General features: G+C 38.8%; 3 protein-coding genes across 5 annotated transcripts in view; 1 reads left to right on the forward strand and 2 right to left on the reverse strand.

Moving 5' to 3' along the window:
* The window catches only part of LOC108677800 (cell cycle control protein 50A), a 16,631-nt gene extending 14,054 nt beyond the window's left edge, over positions 1–2,577 (reverse strand). Inside the window, exon 1 of one of the 3 annotated variants that reach the window (XM_018166079.2) lies at positions 2,401–2,576. In XM_018166079.2, coding sequence (XP_018021568.1) covers positions 2,401–2,416 — 16 coding nt within the window. In that variant the 5' untranslated portion in view covers positions 2,417–2,576. Of the gene's footprint in view, positions 1–2,370 lie in introns of all 3 variants that reach the window. The other 2 variants (XM_018166078.2, XM_047882391.1) reach the window with 2 other exon arrangements.
* Positions 2,578–6,028: 3,451 nt separating this feature from the next.
* On the forward strand, positions 6,029–15,999 carry LOC108677790 (ero1-like protein). The gene is made up of 11 exons (XM_018166069.1): positions 6,029–6,296; positions 6,570–6,689; positions 7,142–7,222; positions 8,071–8,168; positions 9,776–9,973; positions 10,224–10,285; positions 13,363–13,497; positions 14,059–14,176; positions 14,622–14,766; positions 14,911–15,080; positions 15,827–15,999. The coding sequence occupies exons 1-11, from the start codon at positions 6,102–6,104 to the stop codon at positions 15,879–15,881; spliced, it is 1,377 nt and encodes a 458-aa protein (XP_018021558.1). The 5' UTR covers positions 6,029–6,101; the 3' UTR covers positions 15,882–15,999.
* Positions 16,000–19,519: 3,520 nt separating this feature from the next.
* LOC108677803 (28S ribosomal protein S23, mitochondrial) lies at positions 19,520–21,558 on the reverse strand. The gene is made up of 4 exons (XM_018166083.2): positions 21,356–21,558; positions 20,774–20,935; positions 20,282–20,495; positions 19,520–19,940 (listed from the first exon to the last, which is right to left on the reverse strand). Exons 1-4 carry the CDS (start codon positions 21,397–21,399, stop codon positions 19,584–19,586), a joined length of 777 nt encoding a protein of 258 aa, XP_018021572.1. The 5' UTR covers positions 21,400–21,558; the 3' UTR covers positions 19,520–19,583.
* Between the last annotated feature and the right edge of the window lie 199 nt (positions 21,559–21,757).

Genomic DNA, 21,757 nt, shown 5'->3' on the forward strand with positions numbered 1-21,757 from the left:
CTGTTAGAGAGAGGCAGCTCTGTTAGAGAGAGGCAGCCCTGTTAGAGAGAGGCAGCCCTGTTAGAGAGAGGCAGCCCTGTATGAGAGAGGCAGCCCTGTTAGAGAGAGGCAGCCCTGTTAGAGAGATGCAACCTTTCTAGATAGAGGCAGCTCTTTGAGAGAGAGGCAGGAAAATACAGCAAGTAAAATGGGAAACTGAAATTCTCCACAATTCTAAATATACTGAAGCCTTCGGAATGTTTGAACCAAAGACATATATGTATTTATATAATTGTACAAAGATTTCCACCAAATTTGTAGTTATATTTCTTAAAAATTAGAAACAAAACCTTTGACCAAAAACCAGTCAATTGTTCCATTTGCTTGCTCAGACATGCAACCATAAATATTGGACAATTTTTCCACAATTAGTGATACAAACTATTACTTATTAATTGAGTGTTCTTATAAAATCAGGAGGCATTTACTCTTTTACCAATTTTTACTACAGAAATCAGACAGAGAATAAAACTTGAATGAAATTATCCCTAGTCATGTATACCACATTGAGAATTAAGGCACATAGGTACACAGGTTGAGGATGAAAATTCTTTGCGCCATAGATTGTGGCAGCAGCAGGCTTCATTATACTTTTCCAATGACTAACTATCAATATGGCCAATAAAGATTGATCAATACAAACTTAGACCAAGTTTTGATAGTTGCAAGGGTTGATCATAACAGTGTTGATAGATTAATTTTTTTCATTAGATCCAAAACTTAAAATAGCTGCAAGGACAAGATAGCTTGATAGAAAGCTAAAAAACATGTCAGTTACAGTCAGTATCCTGATCAGAATTAGATCTTTCCTACTTATGAATGAAATCTTGCTTTTCTGAAGTGATAAATTTTCAATTCCAAACATTTTGGATGTCACAGGTTGATTGTGTAGTTTAGTTAACGATTAGATACTGATAGGAGTTATTTGCCCTAGCTGGATTGTGTTATTGTGGATCCAAAAATTGCGGAAAAGTTCAAAGCGCAGCTTGAAATGCTGATAAATTCCCTGCCTGATCCCAACCAATAGTTACTGAAGGTAGTGGTTCAATTATAAACCAAAAAGAATTTTACCCATTAAAAATGAGCAGCTTTGCTAAATCACAGAAAGTTTCCATTACATTTCCAGTTTTAATCAGGCATAAAAAAACAGTAATAGTAGCAAACATGAGAGTTTGTACTCAATACTCATCATATTAGGCTACCTATATCATTTGTAGCATGAAAAAAAACTACCATTTGAGCTTTTAGATAGGGTAAACGCGGTATATTCCAACATCGTAGGTAATTCCGTCACTTCTCTAGTTTTTCCTTTATATTAAGCTTTGTTTTAGTTCCATCCGTTCAACGTGGATGTCGGCAATACGTATCAGTTAAATTTGAAGCGCTGACGCAATACGACTCACCACGTGTCGGATGTTGCCACACAAAGTGACGGAATATAGGGATTTGGTAGGTTTCCATTCTAAAGGCTTTTTAATAAATATGGCAACATTTTGAGACGTTTCATCGTTGCTGACGCGTAGGTAAGTGTTTTGAGAGTCATGTGAAGGCAACAGAACTTACGTAACGCATACGGTTTTTTTTTATAGTTTTTCATTTCTCGATGCGTCCTTAAAGTGTCGGAATATACCGCGTTTACCCTACTAAGCCTTGAGGCTTTCATAGATTCCAAATGTTAGAAAAGATTCCAAATGTATAGAAAATCTGTCACTTTGAAGCAGCAAGATTACAGTAATAAGGAAAAAAATCCAATCCAGGCTGTCTCAAGATTTAGCTAATTCAATAGCTATTAGCTAAGTTAAATACAATGATAATTCTATCCATGATTCAAGGCTTGTGTATTCATTCACTATTCAAGAACCTCAAAATATAATAAAATGAAAAGGAACTTGACCACCCACAACTGCCACAAGTTTACTACAATTTTAATGCACAATGTAACAAATGATTATAAATTAACTTAGTCTAATTAACCTAATCCACAATCTAATTAATCCACATCCTTTTTTTTGCTAATTAATCCACAAAAAAGGCTTAGTTGCCAATTGCAATAGCACTAAGCCACAAACTGAAACTACCTACATTCCATTCATACCCATTGTAGATTTGTAGATTTACAGTCATAGTGTTCACACTTCACAGGAGGTAATACAAAGAGAAAATCAAAGTGCCTCCATCAATCACATTTAAAGCAACTTAAGCAAGCATTGTGTTAATTTGCTTTCAGCCTTTTAGGTGAAATTTGAAAGATCAGAAAAATCATACTAGGTAGTGCAAAAGCGTATATAGCTAATAAAGAAGATGGAACTTTGATTTGTCACATATACTCACTCCTGGATTTAGCAGTATGATCGGACATACCGTTATTAACAGACATAGTTGAAGAAGAAGCTAACAAGAGAAATTTCTTATGAAAGGCACGTCAACTCCTTGATTACTTCCAAACATGTGATAGAAAATATCAATTTCGGGTAGTATACGTCAGATAAGAGAAGTTCACGATGCGAAGTGTAACAAGGTGCAAACCTATAACAAATAGCTGATTTGTAGTTAGTAAAAGAGGAAAACAAATGAAAATTTTTAAAATTTTCGTGCGAATATTGTCTTTACAGTGTAGAAACAGGATTGCGTATGCAATTCATATGTCAATAATACATATTCAGCGTATTTCTCATATAAATTGTTATTCTATTACGTCTGATTGAAGACGTCTCGGACAAATTTAAGGCATGATTAAAATATTATTTCGAAGGTGAATACATCATTAAATAGATGTTAAAAAGAAAAAGTCAATGTAAAACTTTTGAAAATTTATCGGAATAATTCGTCCTACACATTATGCTTTTTGGTATATTTTTATACAATTTATTGTATTGTCATTATGATTTAGATGCAAACCTCCATTGTCATAAACAAACAACAGCAATGATACTCTAATTTGATTGTGTCATTTCGAGATTGCAAAGATGATGAAATATTATCCGCAATATCCTTATGTCTCGTCATGCTTAAATTTCAGCTATTTCCAATTGCTTGCTTGACTGCCTTGACAGTGTCAGTCGAGGCTAGAAATTCGTTCGGGTAGGGTGCTGCAGCGTGGCTCCACGTTTTGGCAGCTTTACGCTCGTACTTTTATTTACAGACTTAGAATTTGAAATGTATAATAATTTCGTGGGTTTGTCAAAGGCTATTACTTAAATTGAAAACGTATCTACACGGTCATCATCGAATTTTTTACGAAAAAACGAGATTTCTCAATTGTTTATAATCCGGCAAAACTTCGCTGGGTCACGTACTCATGTTGAGGCTTAGAGCGAAGTTGAAAGCTTGGATTGCCGCTCGTACCGGGCGCTGGATAGTGAGGATACTGAAGTTGTGGCTTGAGTTGAATTCTAGCTGGCACTCAGGCAGGCTGGTAGTGCTGGTACCGGGCGGCGGGCTCTGATGTACCGTCGTTAGTCACGGTCATTGCAGCTAGCGTCGCTGCACTAGCCCTAGGTACTTGTAACTTGAGGCTCAGCTCACAGGATGAGAACTGTGAGCTCACTGAGCCCTCATAGGCTTAGCCCCGGTCTATTAATTAGAGTAGAGTCTAAGTCTATGCCCTCACTCACTCACTGAGGCTCACTCCCCAGGCATACTTTGTTGGTGACCTACTCCTACTACTGTATTGGATTTAATGGATTATATCTGTATAGTCACTATAGTCAAATGGGGGTAAGACAGGATCGCAGCCTTCATGCCGGTTCATGGGGTAAGAAAGGACTGGCCCATTGCATGCATTCTAATTGTACTGAATTTAATTTGACAAAAAGAATATGTTAGAGCAATCATTGCCTGTCATTTCAGTGTTTGTTTCAACCCTCTTCTGCAAATAATTAATTTTTGTTTAATTTTCAAAGAAAACCTATGTAAAGAAGGGTCACAAAATAGTTAACCCTGTTTGGGAAATAAGCTCTGTCTAAAAGAAAACCTATGTAAAGAAGGGTCACAAAATAGTTAGGTAACCCTGTTTGGGAAATAAGCTATGTCTAATAACAAAAAATTTTTTGGCCAGAATTGTGGATGTAGGCAGGTAACCTCAAGTAATAAGCAACTTAATTTAGAGACATACTAGGCATTCCTACCTGCTACCATTACTGCCTGACATGTATTCTAAAATGGGGGAAAAAAGGACCAGACATGGGGTAAGACAGGACCATTAAATGATCCTGTTTTACCACACAAGTGGTCCTATCTTACCCCACAAATGGTCCTGTCTTACCCCACAATTGCCTCAAACAGTTCTCTTTTACCCCATACCTAGTTTATCAAAAATAGCTTTTAAATGAATATACCTATTATTGTGCATAAGTATACATGGAGTATTTTGGTCAAAATGTTCATCTTTTGCTTAAAATAACTATTCTAACTTGTTAGCTTTTATTAGATAAATTTAGCTGGCATACTATTGTGAATTGCATCATGGGGATGGAGAAAATAGGGATGTCTCTTTCCAAGTTCCCACTAGTGAGCTGCAGAACAATGTGCAATAGTGGTTGGGGGAAAAATCATTGTGTGAAACATAAAAAATAATAATCACAATTTTGTGAGAGGGCATGGGCTATGTTTGAAGAAGTGCACCACAAATGCAGTTAGCCAGAAAATGCATGATGTCCAACTCTTAACTTATTATCTATTGGTTTTATTACAAATTTGATAAATTTTCAGACAAGGACACTAATGGAATATACATGTAGCATTTGGCAGTGCTCTACAATGAATCAAAGCCAACCTACTATTTCTAAATTCTATGCTTAACAAAGTTTTCTCGTGGCAAAAACTCTAATGTGACTGATATTAGAGTTGACTTCCTGCAACACAAAACAGTAACAAGTGGTTGTTTAATCAAATAATGTGTTTCTAGATGGATAATATTGAATATCAGATTTATATTTTTACTAAAAACCTTGTAACATAAGAATTACCTGTTGGTCCTTTCTTACCCCAGCCTGATCCCATCTTACCCCTATGGGGTAAGACGGGACCTGCTCACTTTTTTTAATCTGTACAGAAAACTGTGTTGTATGCAAAAAGTCTGAGTTGTAGCTTTGAAGCCCATTGCATAAACACACCTTATGATAAGTTTAGAATTTTTTAGTTATTCATGGTATAGATGCTACATGCCTGTTAGGAATTTCGGTCCTGTCTTACCCCATCTGACTATATATATAGTCAGTATAGTGTATGTTCTATGTTGTTAACTCTGGTTGTGACTTATGAAGTTGTGAATAGGAATCAATCAAAAATTTATCTTGCTTATTCAGCTATTTATTTACAAACTTTCTGCTGTAACAGAAAATTTGTAAACTTTTTAATTTGTATACATCAGTTTCTGTTATGATAAGAGACTAAGAGTAAACTGTTGTACACTGATTTTTGTTATACATGTAAATATGTAATTGATGTAAAATACCTAAATTTGGTTGTCATCAGTAGGGTAAACGCGGTATATTCTGTCACATTAAGGACGCATCGAGAAATGAAAAACAATTAAAAAATAACCGTATGCGTTACTCAAGTTCTGTTTGCTTAATGTGACTCTCAAAACAACGCACTACGCGCCAGCAACAATGAAACGTCACAAAATGTTGCCATATTTATTTAAAAGCCTTTAGAATGCAAACCTACCAAATCCCTATATTCCGTCACTGTGTGTGGCTATATTCGGCACGTGGTGAGGCGTATTCCGTCCACGCTTCAAATTCTACTGATATGTAATGCCGTCATCCAGCATCAGGCCATCAGCTGCTATCTAGGGAGTTGACTATAAAATCACCAAACAAAGTTAAATCATAGTTCATTTGTACTAATGCTGATCTATGAGTAATAGTTCTAATGAGTATATGATCTAAAGAGTATAGTAGTTGTCTTTGATTAATTTTGACCAAGATAGGATAATGATTCAAGTTGAACAAATGCTTTTCTCTGATGGTAATGTTTATTTTGCAGAAAAGTTGCTTGGACAAGTGTAATATGTAATTTTTATTTTTGAAAAACGTGACAACATTTATGATATAAAAATGTTACAGGCACTAAATAATATGAAACTGAATAGAATATTCAACACATCAACTCTACATATTCTATCAACTTCAGTAAACAAAACGATGCTGCTTCTCCTTCTCATATCACTGGCCCCTGCAGCTGCTGTGTTCAGCAAACAGTCTAATCCTAAACCTGGAAATACAGAGGCTCTGGAAAGATGTTTATGTCAGGTATCTTTTATGTGGTTTTTAATTTTGCAATTATTTGGCAGAAATCACTTAACTTTAGATTTAGATTTATTAAAACTTTATTTAGAATACTTGAAATATTTTATTTCTGTGTTCCACTATATCCATGTGACATGTACACATTAATATACCTATGTTAACTTGGTTGAACTAATTTGAGCAAAGTTTTGTAGCAAAACTGATTAGTTAACAAGTTCAGTTTATTTATAACATAATTGCTTTAGTGATTATTGTGCATTTTATTCTCATGCTCAGCTGAAAGGCCTGATAGATGACTGCTCATGCTCAGTGGAGAGCATTGATAGCATCAACAACGTTCAAGTTTACCCAATCCTGAGCAGCCTCCTCGGCAGGGACTTCTTCAGGTATTGGAAGGTGAGCACTTGTCAAACTTTGATGCAAGATGATCGCTGAAACCAAATCTTCTTGATAATAGGATACAATTATACTATTCTAATGGCTGTCTGTGTGTTTATGATTATCATTAAATTATGTTCTAGCCTTATTAGTAAACTGCATAACAACTTAAGTTAGAAGCCTAGAAGGCTAATTATTATCAGCCTAATGAGAAGACAGCCTAACAAGTGTACTTAGAAGACTGCAAACTTCTAATTACAGTCATGGAGACTTGTCTTTAATATCATTAGTATCACATTTTCACCCCAATTAAAACCATAGTGAACAATTAGTTTGTTGTCAGAGATCTGTTTCAAAATCTTGGAGCCTACTAGCAAAGAAAAACTCTTTTGCCAAGTTATTCCATGTGTTTAGGTTCACCTTTTATTTATTTTACTGCTACTTATTGCCTTTTTATTGTGTTTCTTTAGGTCAACCTTCAGAAGCCTTGTCCGTTCTGGCCAGATGACAGCCGCTGTGCAATGAGATTCTGCAGTGTCGAGCAGTGTGAGGTGGGGAGTAGTTCAGTGCAGTAATTTATATTGCATGAGCTTTGTTTACCAAAATATTACCTGTGACTATATAATTCAAGTTTTTGTCTTTAGTTTTATTGACATAAACCTTTTTTTTTTTGTCAAGATTATGTGATTTAAATATATATACCCATATTGAAGTGAAATGGAAAAACATTCCCAGTTAAATAAAAAGTATCCTAGACAATGTATTCTACATGAATACCTATATAACATATTTGCTCATCAAGCTTCTATTGAGTCTAGCTGACCAGAGCCTGCTTTGGTAGCATTCCTACTTGGTTATAAACTGTGACTGTGTATCTTAATCACTATGAAATATTGATACCCAATAGTTTATAAGTGGCTATAAATAATTATAAACTAAGGAGACATTGATCACGAATCTATGATACTACCTTGACATTATCATATACTGCAATAAATAGAATATTTATTGTTTGAAAAAAAGGAAATGAATCTTCATTATTTTACACTATGTGAGTGAGTGCAAATATAATGGCATAAAACTAATTTTCAAGAAACCAGACTATTTCTAATTTGTCTGGTCTAAGTTGTTCAAACTTTCTTTCATTATCTTTTGTATAAAGGTATGTTGTGTGTTATATATCATAATCTATATTATGTTGATATGATCATAATGATCATATCATAATGATATGATACTTAATTTTGTTCAGCTTCAAAAAAAAAAACAATAATAAAATTGTTAATAAAAAGTACACTCTGGTCTTCAATCAAATATACAGTATATATAGAGATACACTCAACAAGGAGGGTTGATAAAAATTATCTTGTCTGCCACTTGAAATGCAATCATTTCTCAGGCACCTCCAGGTCTGAGAGTGGATGAGACTGAGAAGCCACTGAAGGATGAAGATTGCACAGGAGAAGAACATCTTGGCTACCTCAACACCACCATCAGGTCAGTAGTGTCATCCAGCACTCATTTGATAGCTCATTCTTGGGGCCATACTTTTAAAACTCGCTAAGTGAACGTAAGCACTTATGCTCTATTTTCCTGTCTATGATTGGTGGATTTTGCTTGAAAGGCCGTCAGTGATTGGCTGATGAACTTACGATCTCTTAACTTTCTTGAAAGTATAGGCTCTGGTTAGCTCTGAAGTTTATCTTTCAATATAAGGGTAAAATATACCTGCCTCATTTCGTATTATAAAATATACCTCATCAGTATTAGTGTAAAATATACCACATTTTGTACTATAAAATATACCCCATCAGTATTACCTATGTAAAATACACCACATTTCATATTACAAAATATACCCCATCAGTATTAGTGTAAAATACACCACATTTCATATTTTAAAATATACCCCATCAGTATTAGTGTAAAATCTACCCCATCAGTATTAGTGTAAAATACACCCCATTTCATATTAAGTGAAGTTCCCCGAAGCACCTTTAGAACTGACAACCTTAGACAATACCTAATCGAGTGTAACCTGCTGCCAGATATCTAGCACGGCACCTTGACAGAGGTCAGAAAAGACCCACACCTCCGACAAGACGTCATATTCGTGTCATCATGTTACTGGTTGAGATGAAATAGCAGAAGACGGATAAAGCCTGCGCCTTGGAAATAAAGAAGCATACACCCTAGACCAGATGGATCAGGCTACGAGCCTGAAACCAACGAAGAAGCCTGCCGACCCTGCAAAACGAATATTGGACCTTCGGCGCGAAATAGACGACACTGATCTGAAGCGCTAGAAACCTCTCCCTACTACTACTACTACACCCCATTTCATATTACAAAATATACCCCATCAGTATTAGTGTAAAATCTACCCCATCAGTATTAGTGTAAAATCTACCCCATCTGTATTAGTGTAAAATACACCCCATTTCGAATTATCAAATATACCTACTCCTTCACTATTATTTTGAAATTTATACCCATTTCTTCCTTAATGCTCATGCGCCTGTTACGCCATCTTGTTGTCTCCCAATAAGCAGGGTGTATTCTAGGGAGCAAATCGATCTATTATTTAACTATTGCCAGAATTTATTGCAATAGGTACCGTATAATATAATATAAAAATAATAATATATTTTTATTGGTTAAAACGTGAGGGTGCTAGGATAGTCTTAATGCTTTCTCACAATAACTATATAACAAACAACTGAGGACAACCGCTTCTCACATTAAACATATAATTCGGCTGTACCAGCAATATTATTTTATTATTACTATTATCCTGATATTAAGCATATAATTTGCCCCTGCCAGCAATAATTTATTATTATTACCCTGATATTAAGCATCCTGTTATAAAGCATATAATTTGCCCTACCAGCTATATTTTTTTATCATTATTACCCTGATATTAAGCCATATAATTGGTCCTACCAGCTATATTTTTATTATTATTATCATTATTATCCTGATATAAAGCATGTAATTTGCCCTGCCAGCAACAATGTTTTATTATTATTATTATTATCGTGATATTAAGCAGGATAATAATATAATATATAATAATATAAGCCTATAATTTGCCGTGGCAGTGAGGAGTCGCGCGCAGGCTTCGAAGTCTGGGCAGCTCACGACAGCGCGCGGGACGACAGCTTCTGTGAGCCCGAGGACGACAGGTCCACAGGCAGTGCCTACGTTGATCTGCTCGCCAACCCTGAACGATATACGGGCTATGTCGGCACCTCCGCACACAGGGTCTGGAGCTCCATATACCAAGAGAACTGCTTCAGGTGGGTTCACAACTACATTACTTAGCAAAAATAATCAATTCATGAACTTCCTACAGGAATAACTGAGGCTTAAGTCAGTGCATTGCATCTCGTGTGATGTCAAAAACGATATACAGTGCCATTTATGACTTCCTTTGTAGGTTCACAAATAAAGTTCAGTACAAGTTTTGGTAAACTTTAAAAATAAACTGCTAGCGGAATGTGTAGGTACCACAAATTATTTTAATAATTTTGTATTTGTTAATTGCAGCTCAGGACCGACGTCAGGCAGCTCGGCCAACAGCCCCTTCACGCACCTCACGGACACTAGAGGTGGGAGGCTTGCTCGGCTGTGTGAACCTGAACCTCTTACTTGGTATTACTGTGTAGGATAGGTTCGTCTTACGGGAGTCCTGTTGTGGCGTTACCGTTTATATTTATAACGGCCACGGTAGTCCCGTTGTGGCGTTGCCGTTTATATTTATAACGGCCACGGTAGTCCTGTTGTGGCGTTACCGTTTATATTTACAACGGCCACGGTAGTCCTGTTGTGGCGTTGCCGTTTATATTCATAACGGCCACGGTAGTCCTGTTGTGGCGTTGCCGTTTATATTTATAACGGCCAACGGCCACGGTAGTCCTGTTGTGGCGTTGCCTGTTGTGGCGTTTATATTCATAACGGCCACGGTAGTCCTGTTGTGGCGTTGCCGTTTATATTCACAACGGCCACGGTAGTCCCGTTGTTAATACGAATAAAGAATAAGAAGCGTACGAGTACGTACCTATAAGCATTGAGTGCTCGCTCCTGACTTGGACAATATATGACATATTTATTTTTCGGAGTGCTCGCGTCTGACATATGTCCTATAATAAATAACACGCCACACCTGACACAACACGCCCTCCTCCCCCCTCTGCCATAGTGTATCTCGTGCCAAGTGTGGGAAAAAGAATACTATAGGCTTACAGGTGTCGGCCTACAGGCAACATTTGCTGCCGTCATGCTGGCCTTTGTGAAGTTTGAAGAGTTTAATCGTTATTTTTCTTGCAGTATGGAACGGTTTAGTTAGATCTGGTGAACTGGGGATATTATTAATTATATTACTAATAACAGGTTGCTATGCATTCGTCCTGAATACGTAACACGTGTTGGTGCTTTGTGTTAACACACGGCATGTGTTGGTGCTCTGTGTTAACACATGACATGTGTTGGTGCTGCTGTGTTAACACATGACATGTGTTAGTGCTGCTGTTTTAACACATGACATGTGTTAGTGCTGCTGTGTTAACACACGTCATGTGTTGGTGCTCTGTGTTAACACAGCCTTGTGTGTAACACAGCCTGGTTGTGTATTACATCCTCTAGATCAATGCTGCGTCACAGGTGTGTAGATGCGGGCGTCGTGTCACGGCATTACATTCACTGCTTTCACACTCACGGCAATGACGGCATAGTAGCGGTGTATCATTCACCGTACAATCGCGTTATATATACGGCATTGTCACGACGTTTAATTCACGGTACAGTCACGACGTTGAATTCACGGCTCAGTCACGAAGTTGAATTCACGGCTCAGTCACGACGTTGAATTCACGGCTCAGTCACGACGTTGAATTCACGGCACAGTCACGACGTTGAATTCACGGCTCAGTCACGACGTTGAATTCACGGCTCAGCCACGACGTTGAATTCATGGCTCAGTCACGACGTTGAATTCACGGCACAGTCACGACGTTGAATTCACGGCACAGTCACGACGTTGAATTCACGGCTCAGTCACGACGTAGAATTCATTCACGGCGAAATTGAAATCACGTTGAATTCACGGCAAAATTTGGTCAAATCGCCTTATGAATTTAGCAACAACTCTTAGAACGACTGAGGACATTCGGGACACAAAGCATACAAATAAAATCGACAAAACACTTACTTAGCGACATGAAATATACAAATATGAAGCAGCGAACGCCAATTCCACAAGCAGATGTTCATTGATTTGTGTCTGTCATGTTGAGACGTGTGATGCGGGTATCATTGCGCACTGTAGGATAATGATGTGATGATACATAACAGCAGTGCAGCGTGCTGCAGGGTAATAATAGTGTGATGATACATCACAGCAGTGCAACGTGCTGCTGGGTAATGATAGTGTGATGATACATCACAGCAGTGCAACGTGCTGCAGGGTAATGATAGTGTGATGATACATCACAGCAGTGCAACGTGCTGCAGGGTAATGATAGTGTGATGATACATCACAGCAGTGCAACGTGCTGCAGGGTAATGATAGTGTGATGATACATCACAGCAGTGCAACGTGCTGCAGGGTAATGATAGTGTGATGATACATCACAGCAGTGCAACGTGCTGCAGGGTAATGATAGTGTGATGATACATCACAGCAGTGCAACGTGCTGCAGGGTAATGATAGTGTGATGATACATCACAGCAGTGCAACGTGCTGCAGGGTAATGATAGTGTGATGATACATCACAGCAGTGCAACGTGCTGCAGGGTAATGATAGTGTGATGATACATCACAGCAGTGCAACGTGCTGCAGGGTAATGATAGTGTGATGATACATCACAGCAGTGCAACGTGCTGCAGGGTAATGATAGTGTGATGATACATCACAGCAGTGCAACGTGCTGCAGGGTAATGATAGTGTGATGATACATCACAGCAGTGCAACGTGCTGCAGGGTAATGATAGTGTGATGATACATCACAGCAGTGCAACGTGCTGCAGGGTAATGATAGTGTGATGATACATCACAGCAGTGCAACGTGCTGCAGGGTAATGATAGTGTGATGATACATCACAGCAGTGCAACGTGCTGCAGGGTAATGATAGTGTGATGATACATCACAGCAGTGCAACGTGCTGCNTAGTGCATGTGGTGCGTCTGGTATATAGGTCTAGTGCATGTGGTGCGTCTGGTATATAGGTTTAGTGCATGTGGTGCGTCTGGTCTAGAGGTATAGTGGTATATAGGATTAGTGCACGTGTTGCGTCTGGTATAGAGGTATAGTGGCATATAGGTTTTGTGCATGTGGTGCGTCTGGTATTTATAGTGGTGCGTGTGGTATTTATAATGGTGCTTGTGGTGATGGTGCGTAGTGTGGGAGTGGCGATGGTGCGTGTGGCAGTGGTGCGTAGTGTGGTAGTCGCAGTGGTGCGTATAGGTTTAAACTGAGCGTTTCAAGATGAATGTTCTTTGTGCGTATGTGTCCGAACGGTGCGTAAATTTGTGCATCTTATGCCATAAGTTGCGTGTATCAGTAGAATGAGGGTTGTCCACGGAGAAAATGTGTTCCATTATTCACATGTGTGTGTAACACGTAGTAATATATATAAGTGTATCTATATATGTATATGAATATATAAGACATAAGTTTGGCCTGACAGACGGCAGCTCGGGACTACAAGCGGGGGCCAAGTGGGGCCACAACGTCGAGGAGTTCAGGCGACGCTTCGACCCCGCGCTTACTGATGGAGAGGGCCCCACCAGGCTTAAGAACCTCTACTTCCTCTACATCATGGGTGAGTGTGCCACTATACTGCCGCCTGCCACTACCGTACAGCTGCAATTGCCTACTGTCGCAATTGCCGCTTCAACAAAATTACTGTTGTAAAATACAAGGAAATGGGGATAAATTCCAAACCTGACATGCCTTTAGAACTTTCTTGATGCTTAACCAATTACTTGAATTAACCACTTCACAATTAAATTCCTCTAATCACTCTTCTAACTTTTCTATTCCGTCTACCGCTACCGTATCTAATAAGAACCCGCCGTAATTTCGTCCGTAATGTTCCATGTGGCCGTACCGCGTGGCCGTGTTCTTGACGTAGTCGCACAATCTACTTCTTCATGACCGCACTTATGTTGAACATAGAAATGAAGGATTTTATTCTCTAGTATCCTTAGTATGCGTTATGATGTAGCAGTCTTAGGCTGCGCTCGAGCGCCGCCTCAGTATTCCGCGGCCCTCAACCGCGGGTATAATGTATAGTTAATTCTATATTAATTGTAATTGTGAACTATAAGGTATAATGTATATTGGAAGTGCAGGATTAGATGACAAGTGTTGATGTTATCAGAGCTGCGTGCGTTGGCTAAGGCGGGACGGCAGCTGGAGCTGATGCAGTACTTCACCGGCGACCCTCAGGAGGACGAGGACGTACGGGCCGCCATCTCCAGGCTTGTGGCTGTCGCCAGGTGACCACTCCGTGATGGTGGTTTGTGGTGGTGATGATGGTTGTTGCTGTTGTTGTTTGTGGTGGTGATGACGGTTGTTGCTGTTGTTGTGGTGATGATTGTTGTTGCTGTTGTTGTTTTTGTGGTGATGACGGTTGTTGCTGTTGTTGTTGTGGTGATGACGGTTGTTGCTGTTGTTGTTGTGGTGATGACGGTTGTTGCTGTTGTTGTTTGTTGTGGTGATGATCGTTGTTGCTGTTATTGTTGTTGTTTGTTGTGGTGACGGTTGTTGTTGTTGTTTGTGATGGCGATGATGGTTGTTGCTGCTGTTGTTGTTATTTGTTGTGGTGATGATGGTTGTTGTTTGTGGTGGTGATGACAGTTGTTGTTATTTGCATTGTCTAAGACAGTTATTGTTGCGGTACGCGCTAGTCACGATGTTATAATTAACTCCCCGTGTCAACAGGTCGTTCCAATATTTCGACGAGAGCACCTACTTCTCTAACGGCCAGACGAGCCTCAAGGAAGAGTTTCGCCTTCACTTCCGCAACATAACGCGCATCATGGACTGCGTGGGCTGCGACAAGTGCAAGCTTTGGGGCAAGCTGCAGGTAACGCAGCATGTTGGGTGTTATGGTAGGAGCGTTGTAATGTTACTGCTGGACTGTGGCAGGTGTGACGGTGCTAGCCCATGAAGCAATTGCGTAACTTTGCCTGATGTGTTACAGTAAAAATAACGCATGACTCCCGTACAGGTAACGGGTCTGGGCACGGCTCTCAAGATCCTCTTTTCCGGCAACTTCGAAGACGACATCCCCCAGCAAGGTCCTGGCGCCGAGGACGCGCCCCATGAGCGCCCCGTCGCCTCTGACGTCCTCAAGCTCACCAGGAATGAGGTCGTCGCCCTCATCAACTCCATCGGCAGGTGAGTGTCGTTAGTTTCTTTGTTTATATTATGAACGTTACAGTCCCAGGCCACGCTGATACACCGGCTGCGGCTTCCGCCGAAATCGCGCCGTCGGCATGCAGGTCGGCCGCCCCGCTAACGTCCCGGTGACTAAAAAAAATTAACTTCTGAGCATCGGACCTCAGTAGGACATGCAGTTGCTTTCTTCTGCTGAAGATAGTTGGGAAAAGACAGACGATCCGGGATTTTGATCAAAAACGCCTCCACTTATATCGTAAAGATCTAAGAGATGAACAACCATCCTTTCCGCTCCTTTGTCAAGCCGCTAAACAGACTTGTTCACGGAAAGGGGATCCATCCCGCAGAGATTAAACTCTACAAGCAGCCCTGTTGTTTGATGAATGACATACTCAAGACATGGTATGCCTCTCTCTTCTCTTCTCCTTGGAGTATCCAGTAACAGCTACCGTAATAGTCCACTTCCCTAATCCAACTGATCCTTCGCATAAGGTTCGCTGGACTGCTTGTATTGGTATTACTGAACTGTTTAAGTAATATAATTATATACTGTCGCGTCGTTCAATCATTCGTGACGCGCGTGAGATCAGTATAAAGTGAAGGACATTATTTCAACGTGCGTAACGTCATTGCGACGCAAGTGACGTTATTTTTTGCACGTTAAACATTTGTTGCTTTCGTTCCATACACGTCATTCATGACGCTCTCTTTGCACTGCAGTAACAAGACGTTGCCTCGCCCCACAGGCTGTCACGCAGCATCTTCGAGTTGGAACAGTTCCGTAAGATGGTGGGCAGATGATCGCCGCAACCGCAGCCTTTCTTCATGCGCTGATGATGAGAATCATCACGCATCAACATTGTCAGCTCACCATCAGTCACCTACACCGTCAGCTCACCACCAGGCACCCACACTGTCAGCTCACCACCAGGCACCCACACTGTCAGCTCACCACCAGGCACCCACACTGTCAGCTCACCACCAGGCACCCACACTGTCAGCTCACCGGTATTGGTCACCATACCGTCGAGAGTTCCGTCTGCTGCAAATCATAAATGCTGATACTTTTTAAAACTGTGACGGGTTCAGTTTGTTTGTGCGCGGTGGTTTCCACAAGGAACGTACGACATGGCAATTATTGTCGAGTCTCTTGTCTCCGTCAACAACAGCCCATTTATGCTCCATTTATCTGTAATTTTTAATATAGCATTGACGTAACTCAAAAAAGTTCGGTGCCCCTGAAGTAGTTTGCTTGAGGTTTAGCATCTGCATCCTTGATGCAGTTTATCCCTGCTGTGTGAAGATGCAGATCTATATTTTCTCCAACTTTGAATGTTCTGACAAAGTGAAATTTTTGTACATCTGAAATTTTCAAAACTCCCGTCGAATTAATAAGTCGTGTGGAAAATTTATGGTACGCTGGGATATTATTCCATGTTGTCTCAAATCATATTTTTTATAGTTTATTATAGGGAAATTTATTTTAATTTTATAGTCAAATTTCAGTTCCGAATCAGTCATTCTGGACAATTCCAGAATAGGCCTTCCAGATATCTTCATACTTGTTAGAATAATATACTCGGGCACGCTTAACCTTCAGACCATGTGGCTCCCCTAACCACTTTCCTTGTGCGTTTCTAACACATCTGGGAACTTGGGAAGAAGCGGTGAACCTTTAATTCAAACCACGGTTAACTAACCCGTATTCAAGTTTTCCCGTAAATGATGCTAAGCCAACATTATTATTATTTTGTTTGGTTGAAAAGTTGCGACGAAATAGTAGCGAGCGGTAATCTCGTGTGGAAATTCAAGTGTTAATCTTTCCACATATTTCGATAGATCTTTTCAATGAAAAAATTGTATTTATTTCTTAAGCTTGAATTAGACATGTATGACTATTTTAGTGATTGGAGTAGAGTTGTTTATTCCTGGGTCTACTGGGCCAAGATAACCCACGAAAAGGTAATAAGTGCGTCACTTTTTACGAAGTCTTACTCGTTTTTCTGGGTGAAGGCGTAAACATCTTGTGCGGACCGTTTTAAGATAGACTCCTAAGCGCAGGCACGGCTTTGTACATTTCGTTTCCTAGTTTTATGTTTATCAGGACTTACTATGAGGGAACATTTCGTACTCATGCAGAAATATTAATGGGTCAAATGGTCCAAATATGACACACCGTCTTGCCCCCAGCATGAGCAGAAAGTTGACGTAGTTGTTACGTCTTTTTTCCGGGCCAAATTTGGTTACGGTTTCTCTTGAGAAGGGGAGAAAAGTGTGGCACTTTTTGAACAACGTCTCGCTCATTTCCTTGAGTGCAGGAGCTAAGGATAAGAGAATGCCCCCGAAGTGTAGAATATCATTCAGCAATTCACATGTTGATAGAAATTTTAAGAAGTTGACTACATTCTTACACACAGTCGACTACATTCTTACACTAGGTCCAAAAAATCCACTAGGCTATCTTGGTTGGTAACTTGGTTAATTTCTTGTTTGGTTAAAATTTCTCATTAATGGTTGCTAATTGGATTACCGTAACGTTGGTAAGAGTTCTTCTTGATTGTTTACAATGTTACTTGCAAAGTACTTAGTTTTTTGTTGGTTATTAGGTCTCCTTGGTTGCAGGCAAACATCACAATACAAGGATAGATGCTCTCTCACCCTCCCTCTTCATGAGGATACCCACAACGCTCCGTTACAAATGCATTTAGATGCTCTTTCTTTTCACTGTTACAAACTATGTTACTGGTATGATGGTTGTTATTGTGTGATATTTTTGAGTTATTAACATATTTATGTAAAATATGCGTGAGAACTTTGTGTTTGAACTTGATTGAAATGCTTGATTGAAATGATTTGATGGTTCTTTCTTATTATTCTAAACCCTTTCATCTTGCTCCAGTATTACGGAGTCGTTTGTGTGTATCGAGAAGAGCCGTGTTTGTCTCGATCATAAGCATTCCGTTTTAGTTTATTATTACTTATACTTCTATCTTCTTTTATTTATTTAGTATATTGTACTATGGAATGAGAACTCGTTAAGTATAGAATTAGTTAAACATCGTTAATAATAATCGCCTCTGTCTGCCCCACAGATTGAGTTGCTATTTTCAATTTTAGGAACCTATTTTGCTAGTGACATTAAAGCATTTAGCTTCTGACTGCCCTGGTAGAGGTTCACTTTCCTGCCGTGCGAATAAGAAGCAATAATAGCGAGCGTGAAGATCCTGGATTATTTCAACTATAAAATTTTAAAAACAATATTAATCTGTCCTTGCACTTTCAAAGCGTGTAATTTCAGAGATATTTTTGGTGTACGGTATATAAAGCTGCAAGTGTAAAGTTTGGCAAGCATTTGTTAACCACCAATTGACTTATTGCCAATTTATTTATGATTAATTCCTAGGAAAATTGAGTGCTAGTCTAAAAGTGTGTTTTTTGTGGTGTTGACATGGAGGTGTTAATTTCATCGTTTAAAACGTTTTATTCCCAGATATTGTTTGATCTTTATTATTATAATTATGCGTGACTTGTTTAATCAAATGAGTTAATTTTTTACTTTTGTGTGGCATTGTATTGGGTTTTTGTAGCCCATGAAGGGAATTTTGACTTTGAGCAAAGGTTTTTGATATGTACCTTTGGTAAAATTAGTATATCCCAGTTTGTTCATTTATTATTTACTATAATTGAACGTAGCGTGATTTTCTTCAGATTATATCAAGTTATTTGAACGTGATAAGCGCACACAAAATATGACGGCATTTATTCTATACTTGAAAATGAATCGCACCATGTGGGGGACTTGCTATATTTCTTGAATGTTGTGAGGCAGTATAATGTAGTGGTCGAAATCAGTGCGGGTACGATCCGTGCTTTGCAATTCCTGATACGCTCGCAAACTACGCTTAACTGAACTCTAGGTTATAAGTAATGTTCGTCTTATATTCATTATATTTGCACAAAATGTCTTTCTCTATCCCTTTGTGATTGTCTTGGTTCAAAAATGAAGGAAGTAGAAGTGAAATGGTTATTGTTGTTGCTTGGGAGGAGGTATTGAAAGTGACGCTTCAGCAGGCCATTCCATGAGGGCACAATACATGAAGGGATCCGACCGATACCTGAAACTTCTTCATCGTGTCGCGATGATCTCCGTACTATACCCCGGAAACTATCATTACTCCCAACTCCCTTAATCTCGCTCCACATTTTTCGCAGAAAGTCTGTTCTCTGTTTTTTAATTAATTCTGATCCTAATAAAATTGTCAATGTGAGACCTAAAGTCAAAAGCACTGTATACGAGGCGTCAGGAACAAGTTTATGCGAACGTGAACCTCTTACGACTTATGACGAGCTAAGGAATGCGTCGCAGTTTCTCTTGGTTTTTCATCATGTCCGGTGATGTCTGAATAAAATGTATATTCAGCGGTCAGTGAAACCAATCGATTTTTACAAAACTTATATCTGTACAAAAAATGTACACATTTTATGCTTAGGATACCAAGTCCCTTATTTCTTCTCTATATCATCGTCTTTTTTATCTGATGCTTTAGGCGCATCCACAGTCTCAACTTCTTCCTCATCAGCAAAAAGTTCCTCCGTCAATTTTTCATCCATTATTGGGCCGAATTTACTCATCTCTTCCACACTCTTCAAGAAGAGTTTGTGCTCTTCAGCTGTAAGCTCTTCCTCCTCTGTGTCGTTACTTTGGCTTGCCGGTACAGAGTCGGCCATGTCGTACTGACGAGACCGAGCCGCGTCACCGAAAATGCTAGTGAGGGAGAAGTGCTTCATAAGAGGATCTGGAACTTCAGGACCTGTGATGTTTGCCATGGTTTCAGTCCCGTTATCTCCATCTTCATTGCTCTGAAAACAAATTGAAATAGGAATTAGTTGAACCGGGAATAAATTTGGATTAATACATTGTATCCATTATGCTGATTCACGCCTTTTATTCATTTTTAGGATTAACACGTTTTATTTTGTAATGTTTGAGAAATACTTGGAATTGCTAATGGTGGATATATTCATGGTTTGGCATATTCCCAGTGGTGGGAATGACTAGATTTTTATTTAGAGGTTAGGAGTGATATGACTCATAAAAAAATACTTAAAAAAAATATACTTTTTGTAAAGGAGTTTTTCTTAAGAAAAAACAGGATTCATAAAATAACTTTTGCATCACAACAATTAAAAAGCAAACAGACCTTAGATGGCCTGTTAGACTTGTTGAGATAAATGCCCTGTAGCTCCAGTTTCTTTTCAGCTTTCAGCATAAGTTCTTGGTCAGATAAGTGTCCTTCTCTTGCTTCTATTTCTTGGTAGGCTTCAATAAATGCTCGACAAAAATTTGTTTTCTCCCATTTATATGCTTCATCAGCATTAACAGTTTGTGGACATCCATATTTCTGGTAGAATTTCCTGTGCAAAGAATAGATGTTCAAGCTTCAAAAAAAAACATTATTATCATTACTACTAGCATAAGAACCACACTCCACAACCCAACTATTTCCAACCAATCACAACTAATCTATTTATAACTTGGTAGCCAACTAAGTATTGAGACTTTCCGATTGGAGATAGGAGGAAAAGTTTCCTATTTATTTAGGTACCCGGTAAGTTACAAATTTATTTTCAGTTCAAAAGAATACTAAAAAGTGATCAGGAACCTATAATTAATACTTAAATTTAAAACTCACGCTCTGATGACATCTTCAGCATAGAAAATAGGCTTCACAGTGAGGTATGATTTGGGTCTGTCATAGCGAGGGGCTTCCAAGGGGGGGAAGGCTTCATAGATGTCATACCACAAGGGCTTGTCTTCATTTTTAATGGCACCTGACTGTAGCAGCCCAGTAGTTCTGCAAAGAAACATTTCAATCAATTTTAGACCCCAGGCCAGGCAGGCCTAAGCAACATACTCATAGGGCTACAAAAGAATTACTAGGTTTGAAAGAATTAGGTACTAGGTTGCATACATAGTTTGAATTTTTTACACTTGTAGTCCTGTAGATGTAATGCATTGGAAAATAGAATATATATATGACAGCAAATAAAAGACTTTTATAATTGTCAATTTAGCTCACAGTGACAACTCACAACCTCATACAGTCATACTCGGTATGTTTATTCAATGTTACATGTATTAGATGGTTGCATGTATCAATATAAATTATTAAATATGTGATGTAAAAGTTAAAATCGCAGTTATTTGAATAATTTTTAGTGACTGATAACATAATTGAGTAAGCCTAATGGATAAATATCGTCTGCGAACTGACCTCGTGAAAATATCACCTATCTTGAATCGTCTACTACCAGCCATTCTTCAGAATATGAATCAAATTCAACTACTTTTTTATCATTCAGCACTTGCAAAAGTCGATTTCTTAATGACTTAGGAAATTTTTTCTTGCCAACTTTCGGCTTCAGGAACACAGCCGATGTTCATCAATTCCAGGAACAACATTAATCATGTCCGTCGATGCGGGAAAAGTATGTTAGTCTTTTCAGATTAATTGAAATCCGCATTTTGATTTACTTGAAAAAACCTAATATAGATAATTTATTATGACTTCTTTTGTATTTAATCATTATTCAATAAATTTTTATGAACTTCAGAACACGATTTTTCTTTCTTATTTTTTCTTCTCTTAGGCATAATATAGTCTTGCTGTCTGAAA

The sequence above is a fragment of the Hyalella azteca genome, unplaced genomic scaffold (assembly GCF_000764305.2).
Source record: "Hyalella azteca isolate HAZT.00-mixed unplaced genomic scaffold, Hazt_2.0.2 contig10333, whole genome shotgun sequence".
Classification (NCBI taxonomy): domain Eukaryota; kingdom Metazoa; phylum Arthropoda; class Malacostraca; order Amphipoda; family Hyalellidae; genus Hyalella; species Hyalella azteca.

Excerpts from the sequence above, each read along its gene's own strand:
- LOC108677803 (XM_018166083.2), bottom strand. The coding sequence starts at position 21,399 with ATGGCTGGTAGTAGACGATTCAAGATAGGTGATATTTTCACGAG. Across the intron at positions 20,496-20,773 it reads GCTGAAGATGTCATCAGAGC|GAAATTCTACCAGAAATATG; the intron begins GTGAGTTTTAAA and ends TTCTTTGCACAG. Across the intron at positions 19,941-20,281 it reads AGTCTAACAGGCCATCTAAG|AGCAATGAAGATGGAGATAA; the intron begins GTCTGTTTGCTT and ends ATTTGTTTTCAG.
- LOC108677790 (XM_018166069.1), top strand. The coding sequence starts at position 6,102 with ATGTTACAGGCACTAAATAATATGAAACTGAATAGAATATTCAACACA. Across the intron at positions 13,498-14,058 it reads CTACTTCCTCTACATCATGG|AGCTGCGTGCGTTGGCTAAG; the intron begins GTGAGTGTGCCA and ends TGATGTTATCAG. Across the intron at positions 14,767-14,910 it reads AGCTTTGGGGCAAGCTGCAG|GTAACGGGTCTGGGCACGGC; the intron begins GTAACGCAGCAT and ends ACTCCCGTACAG.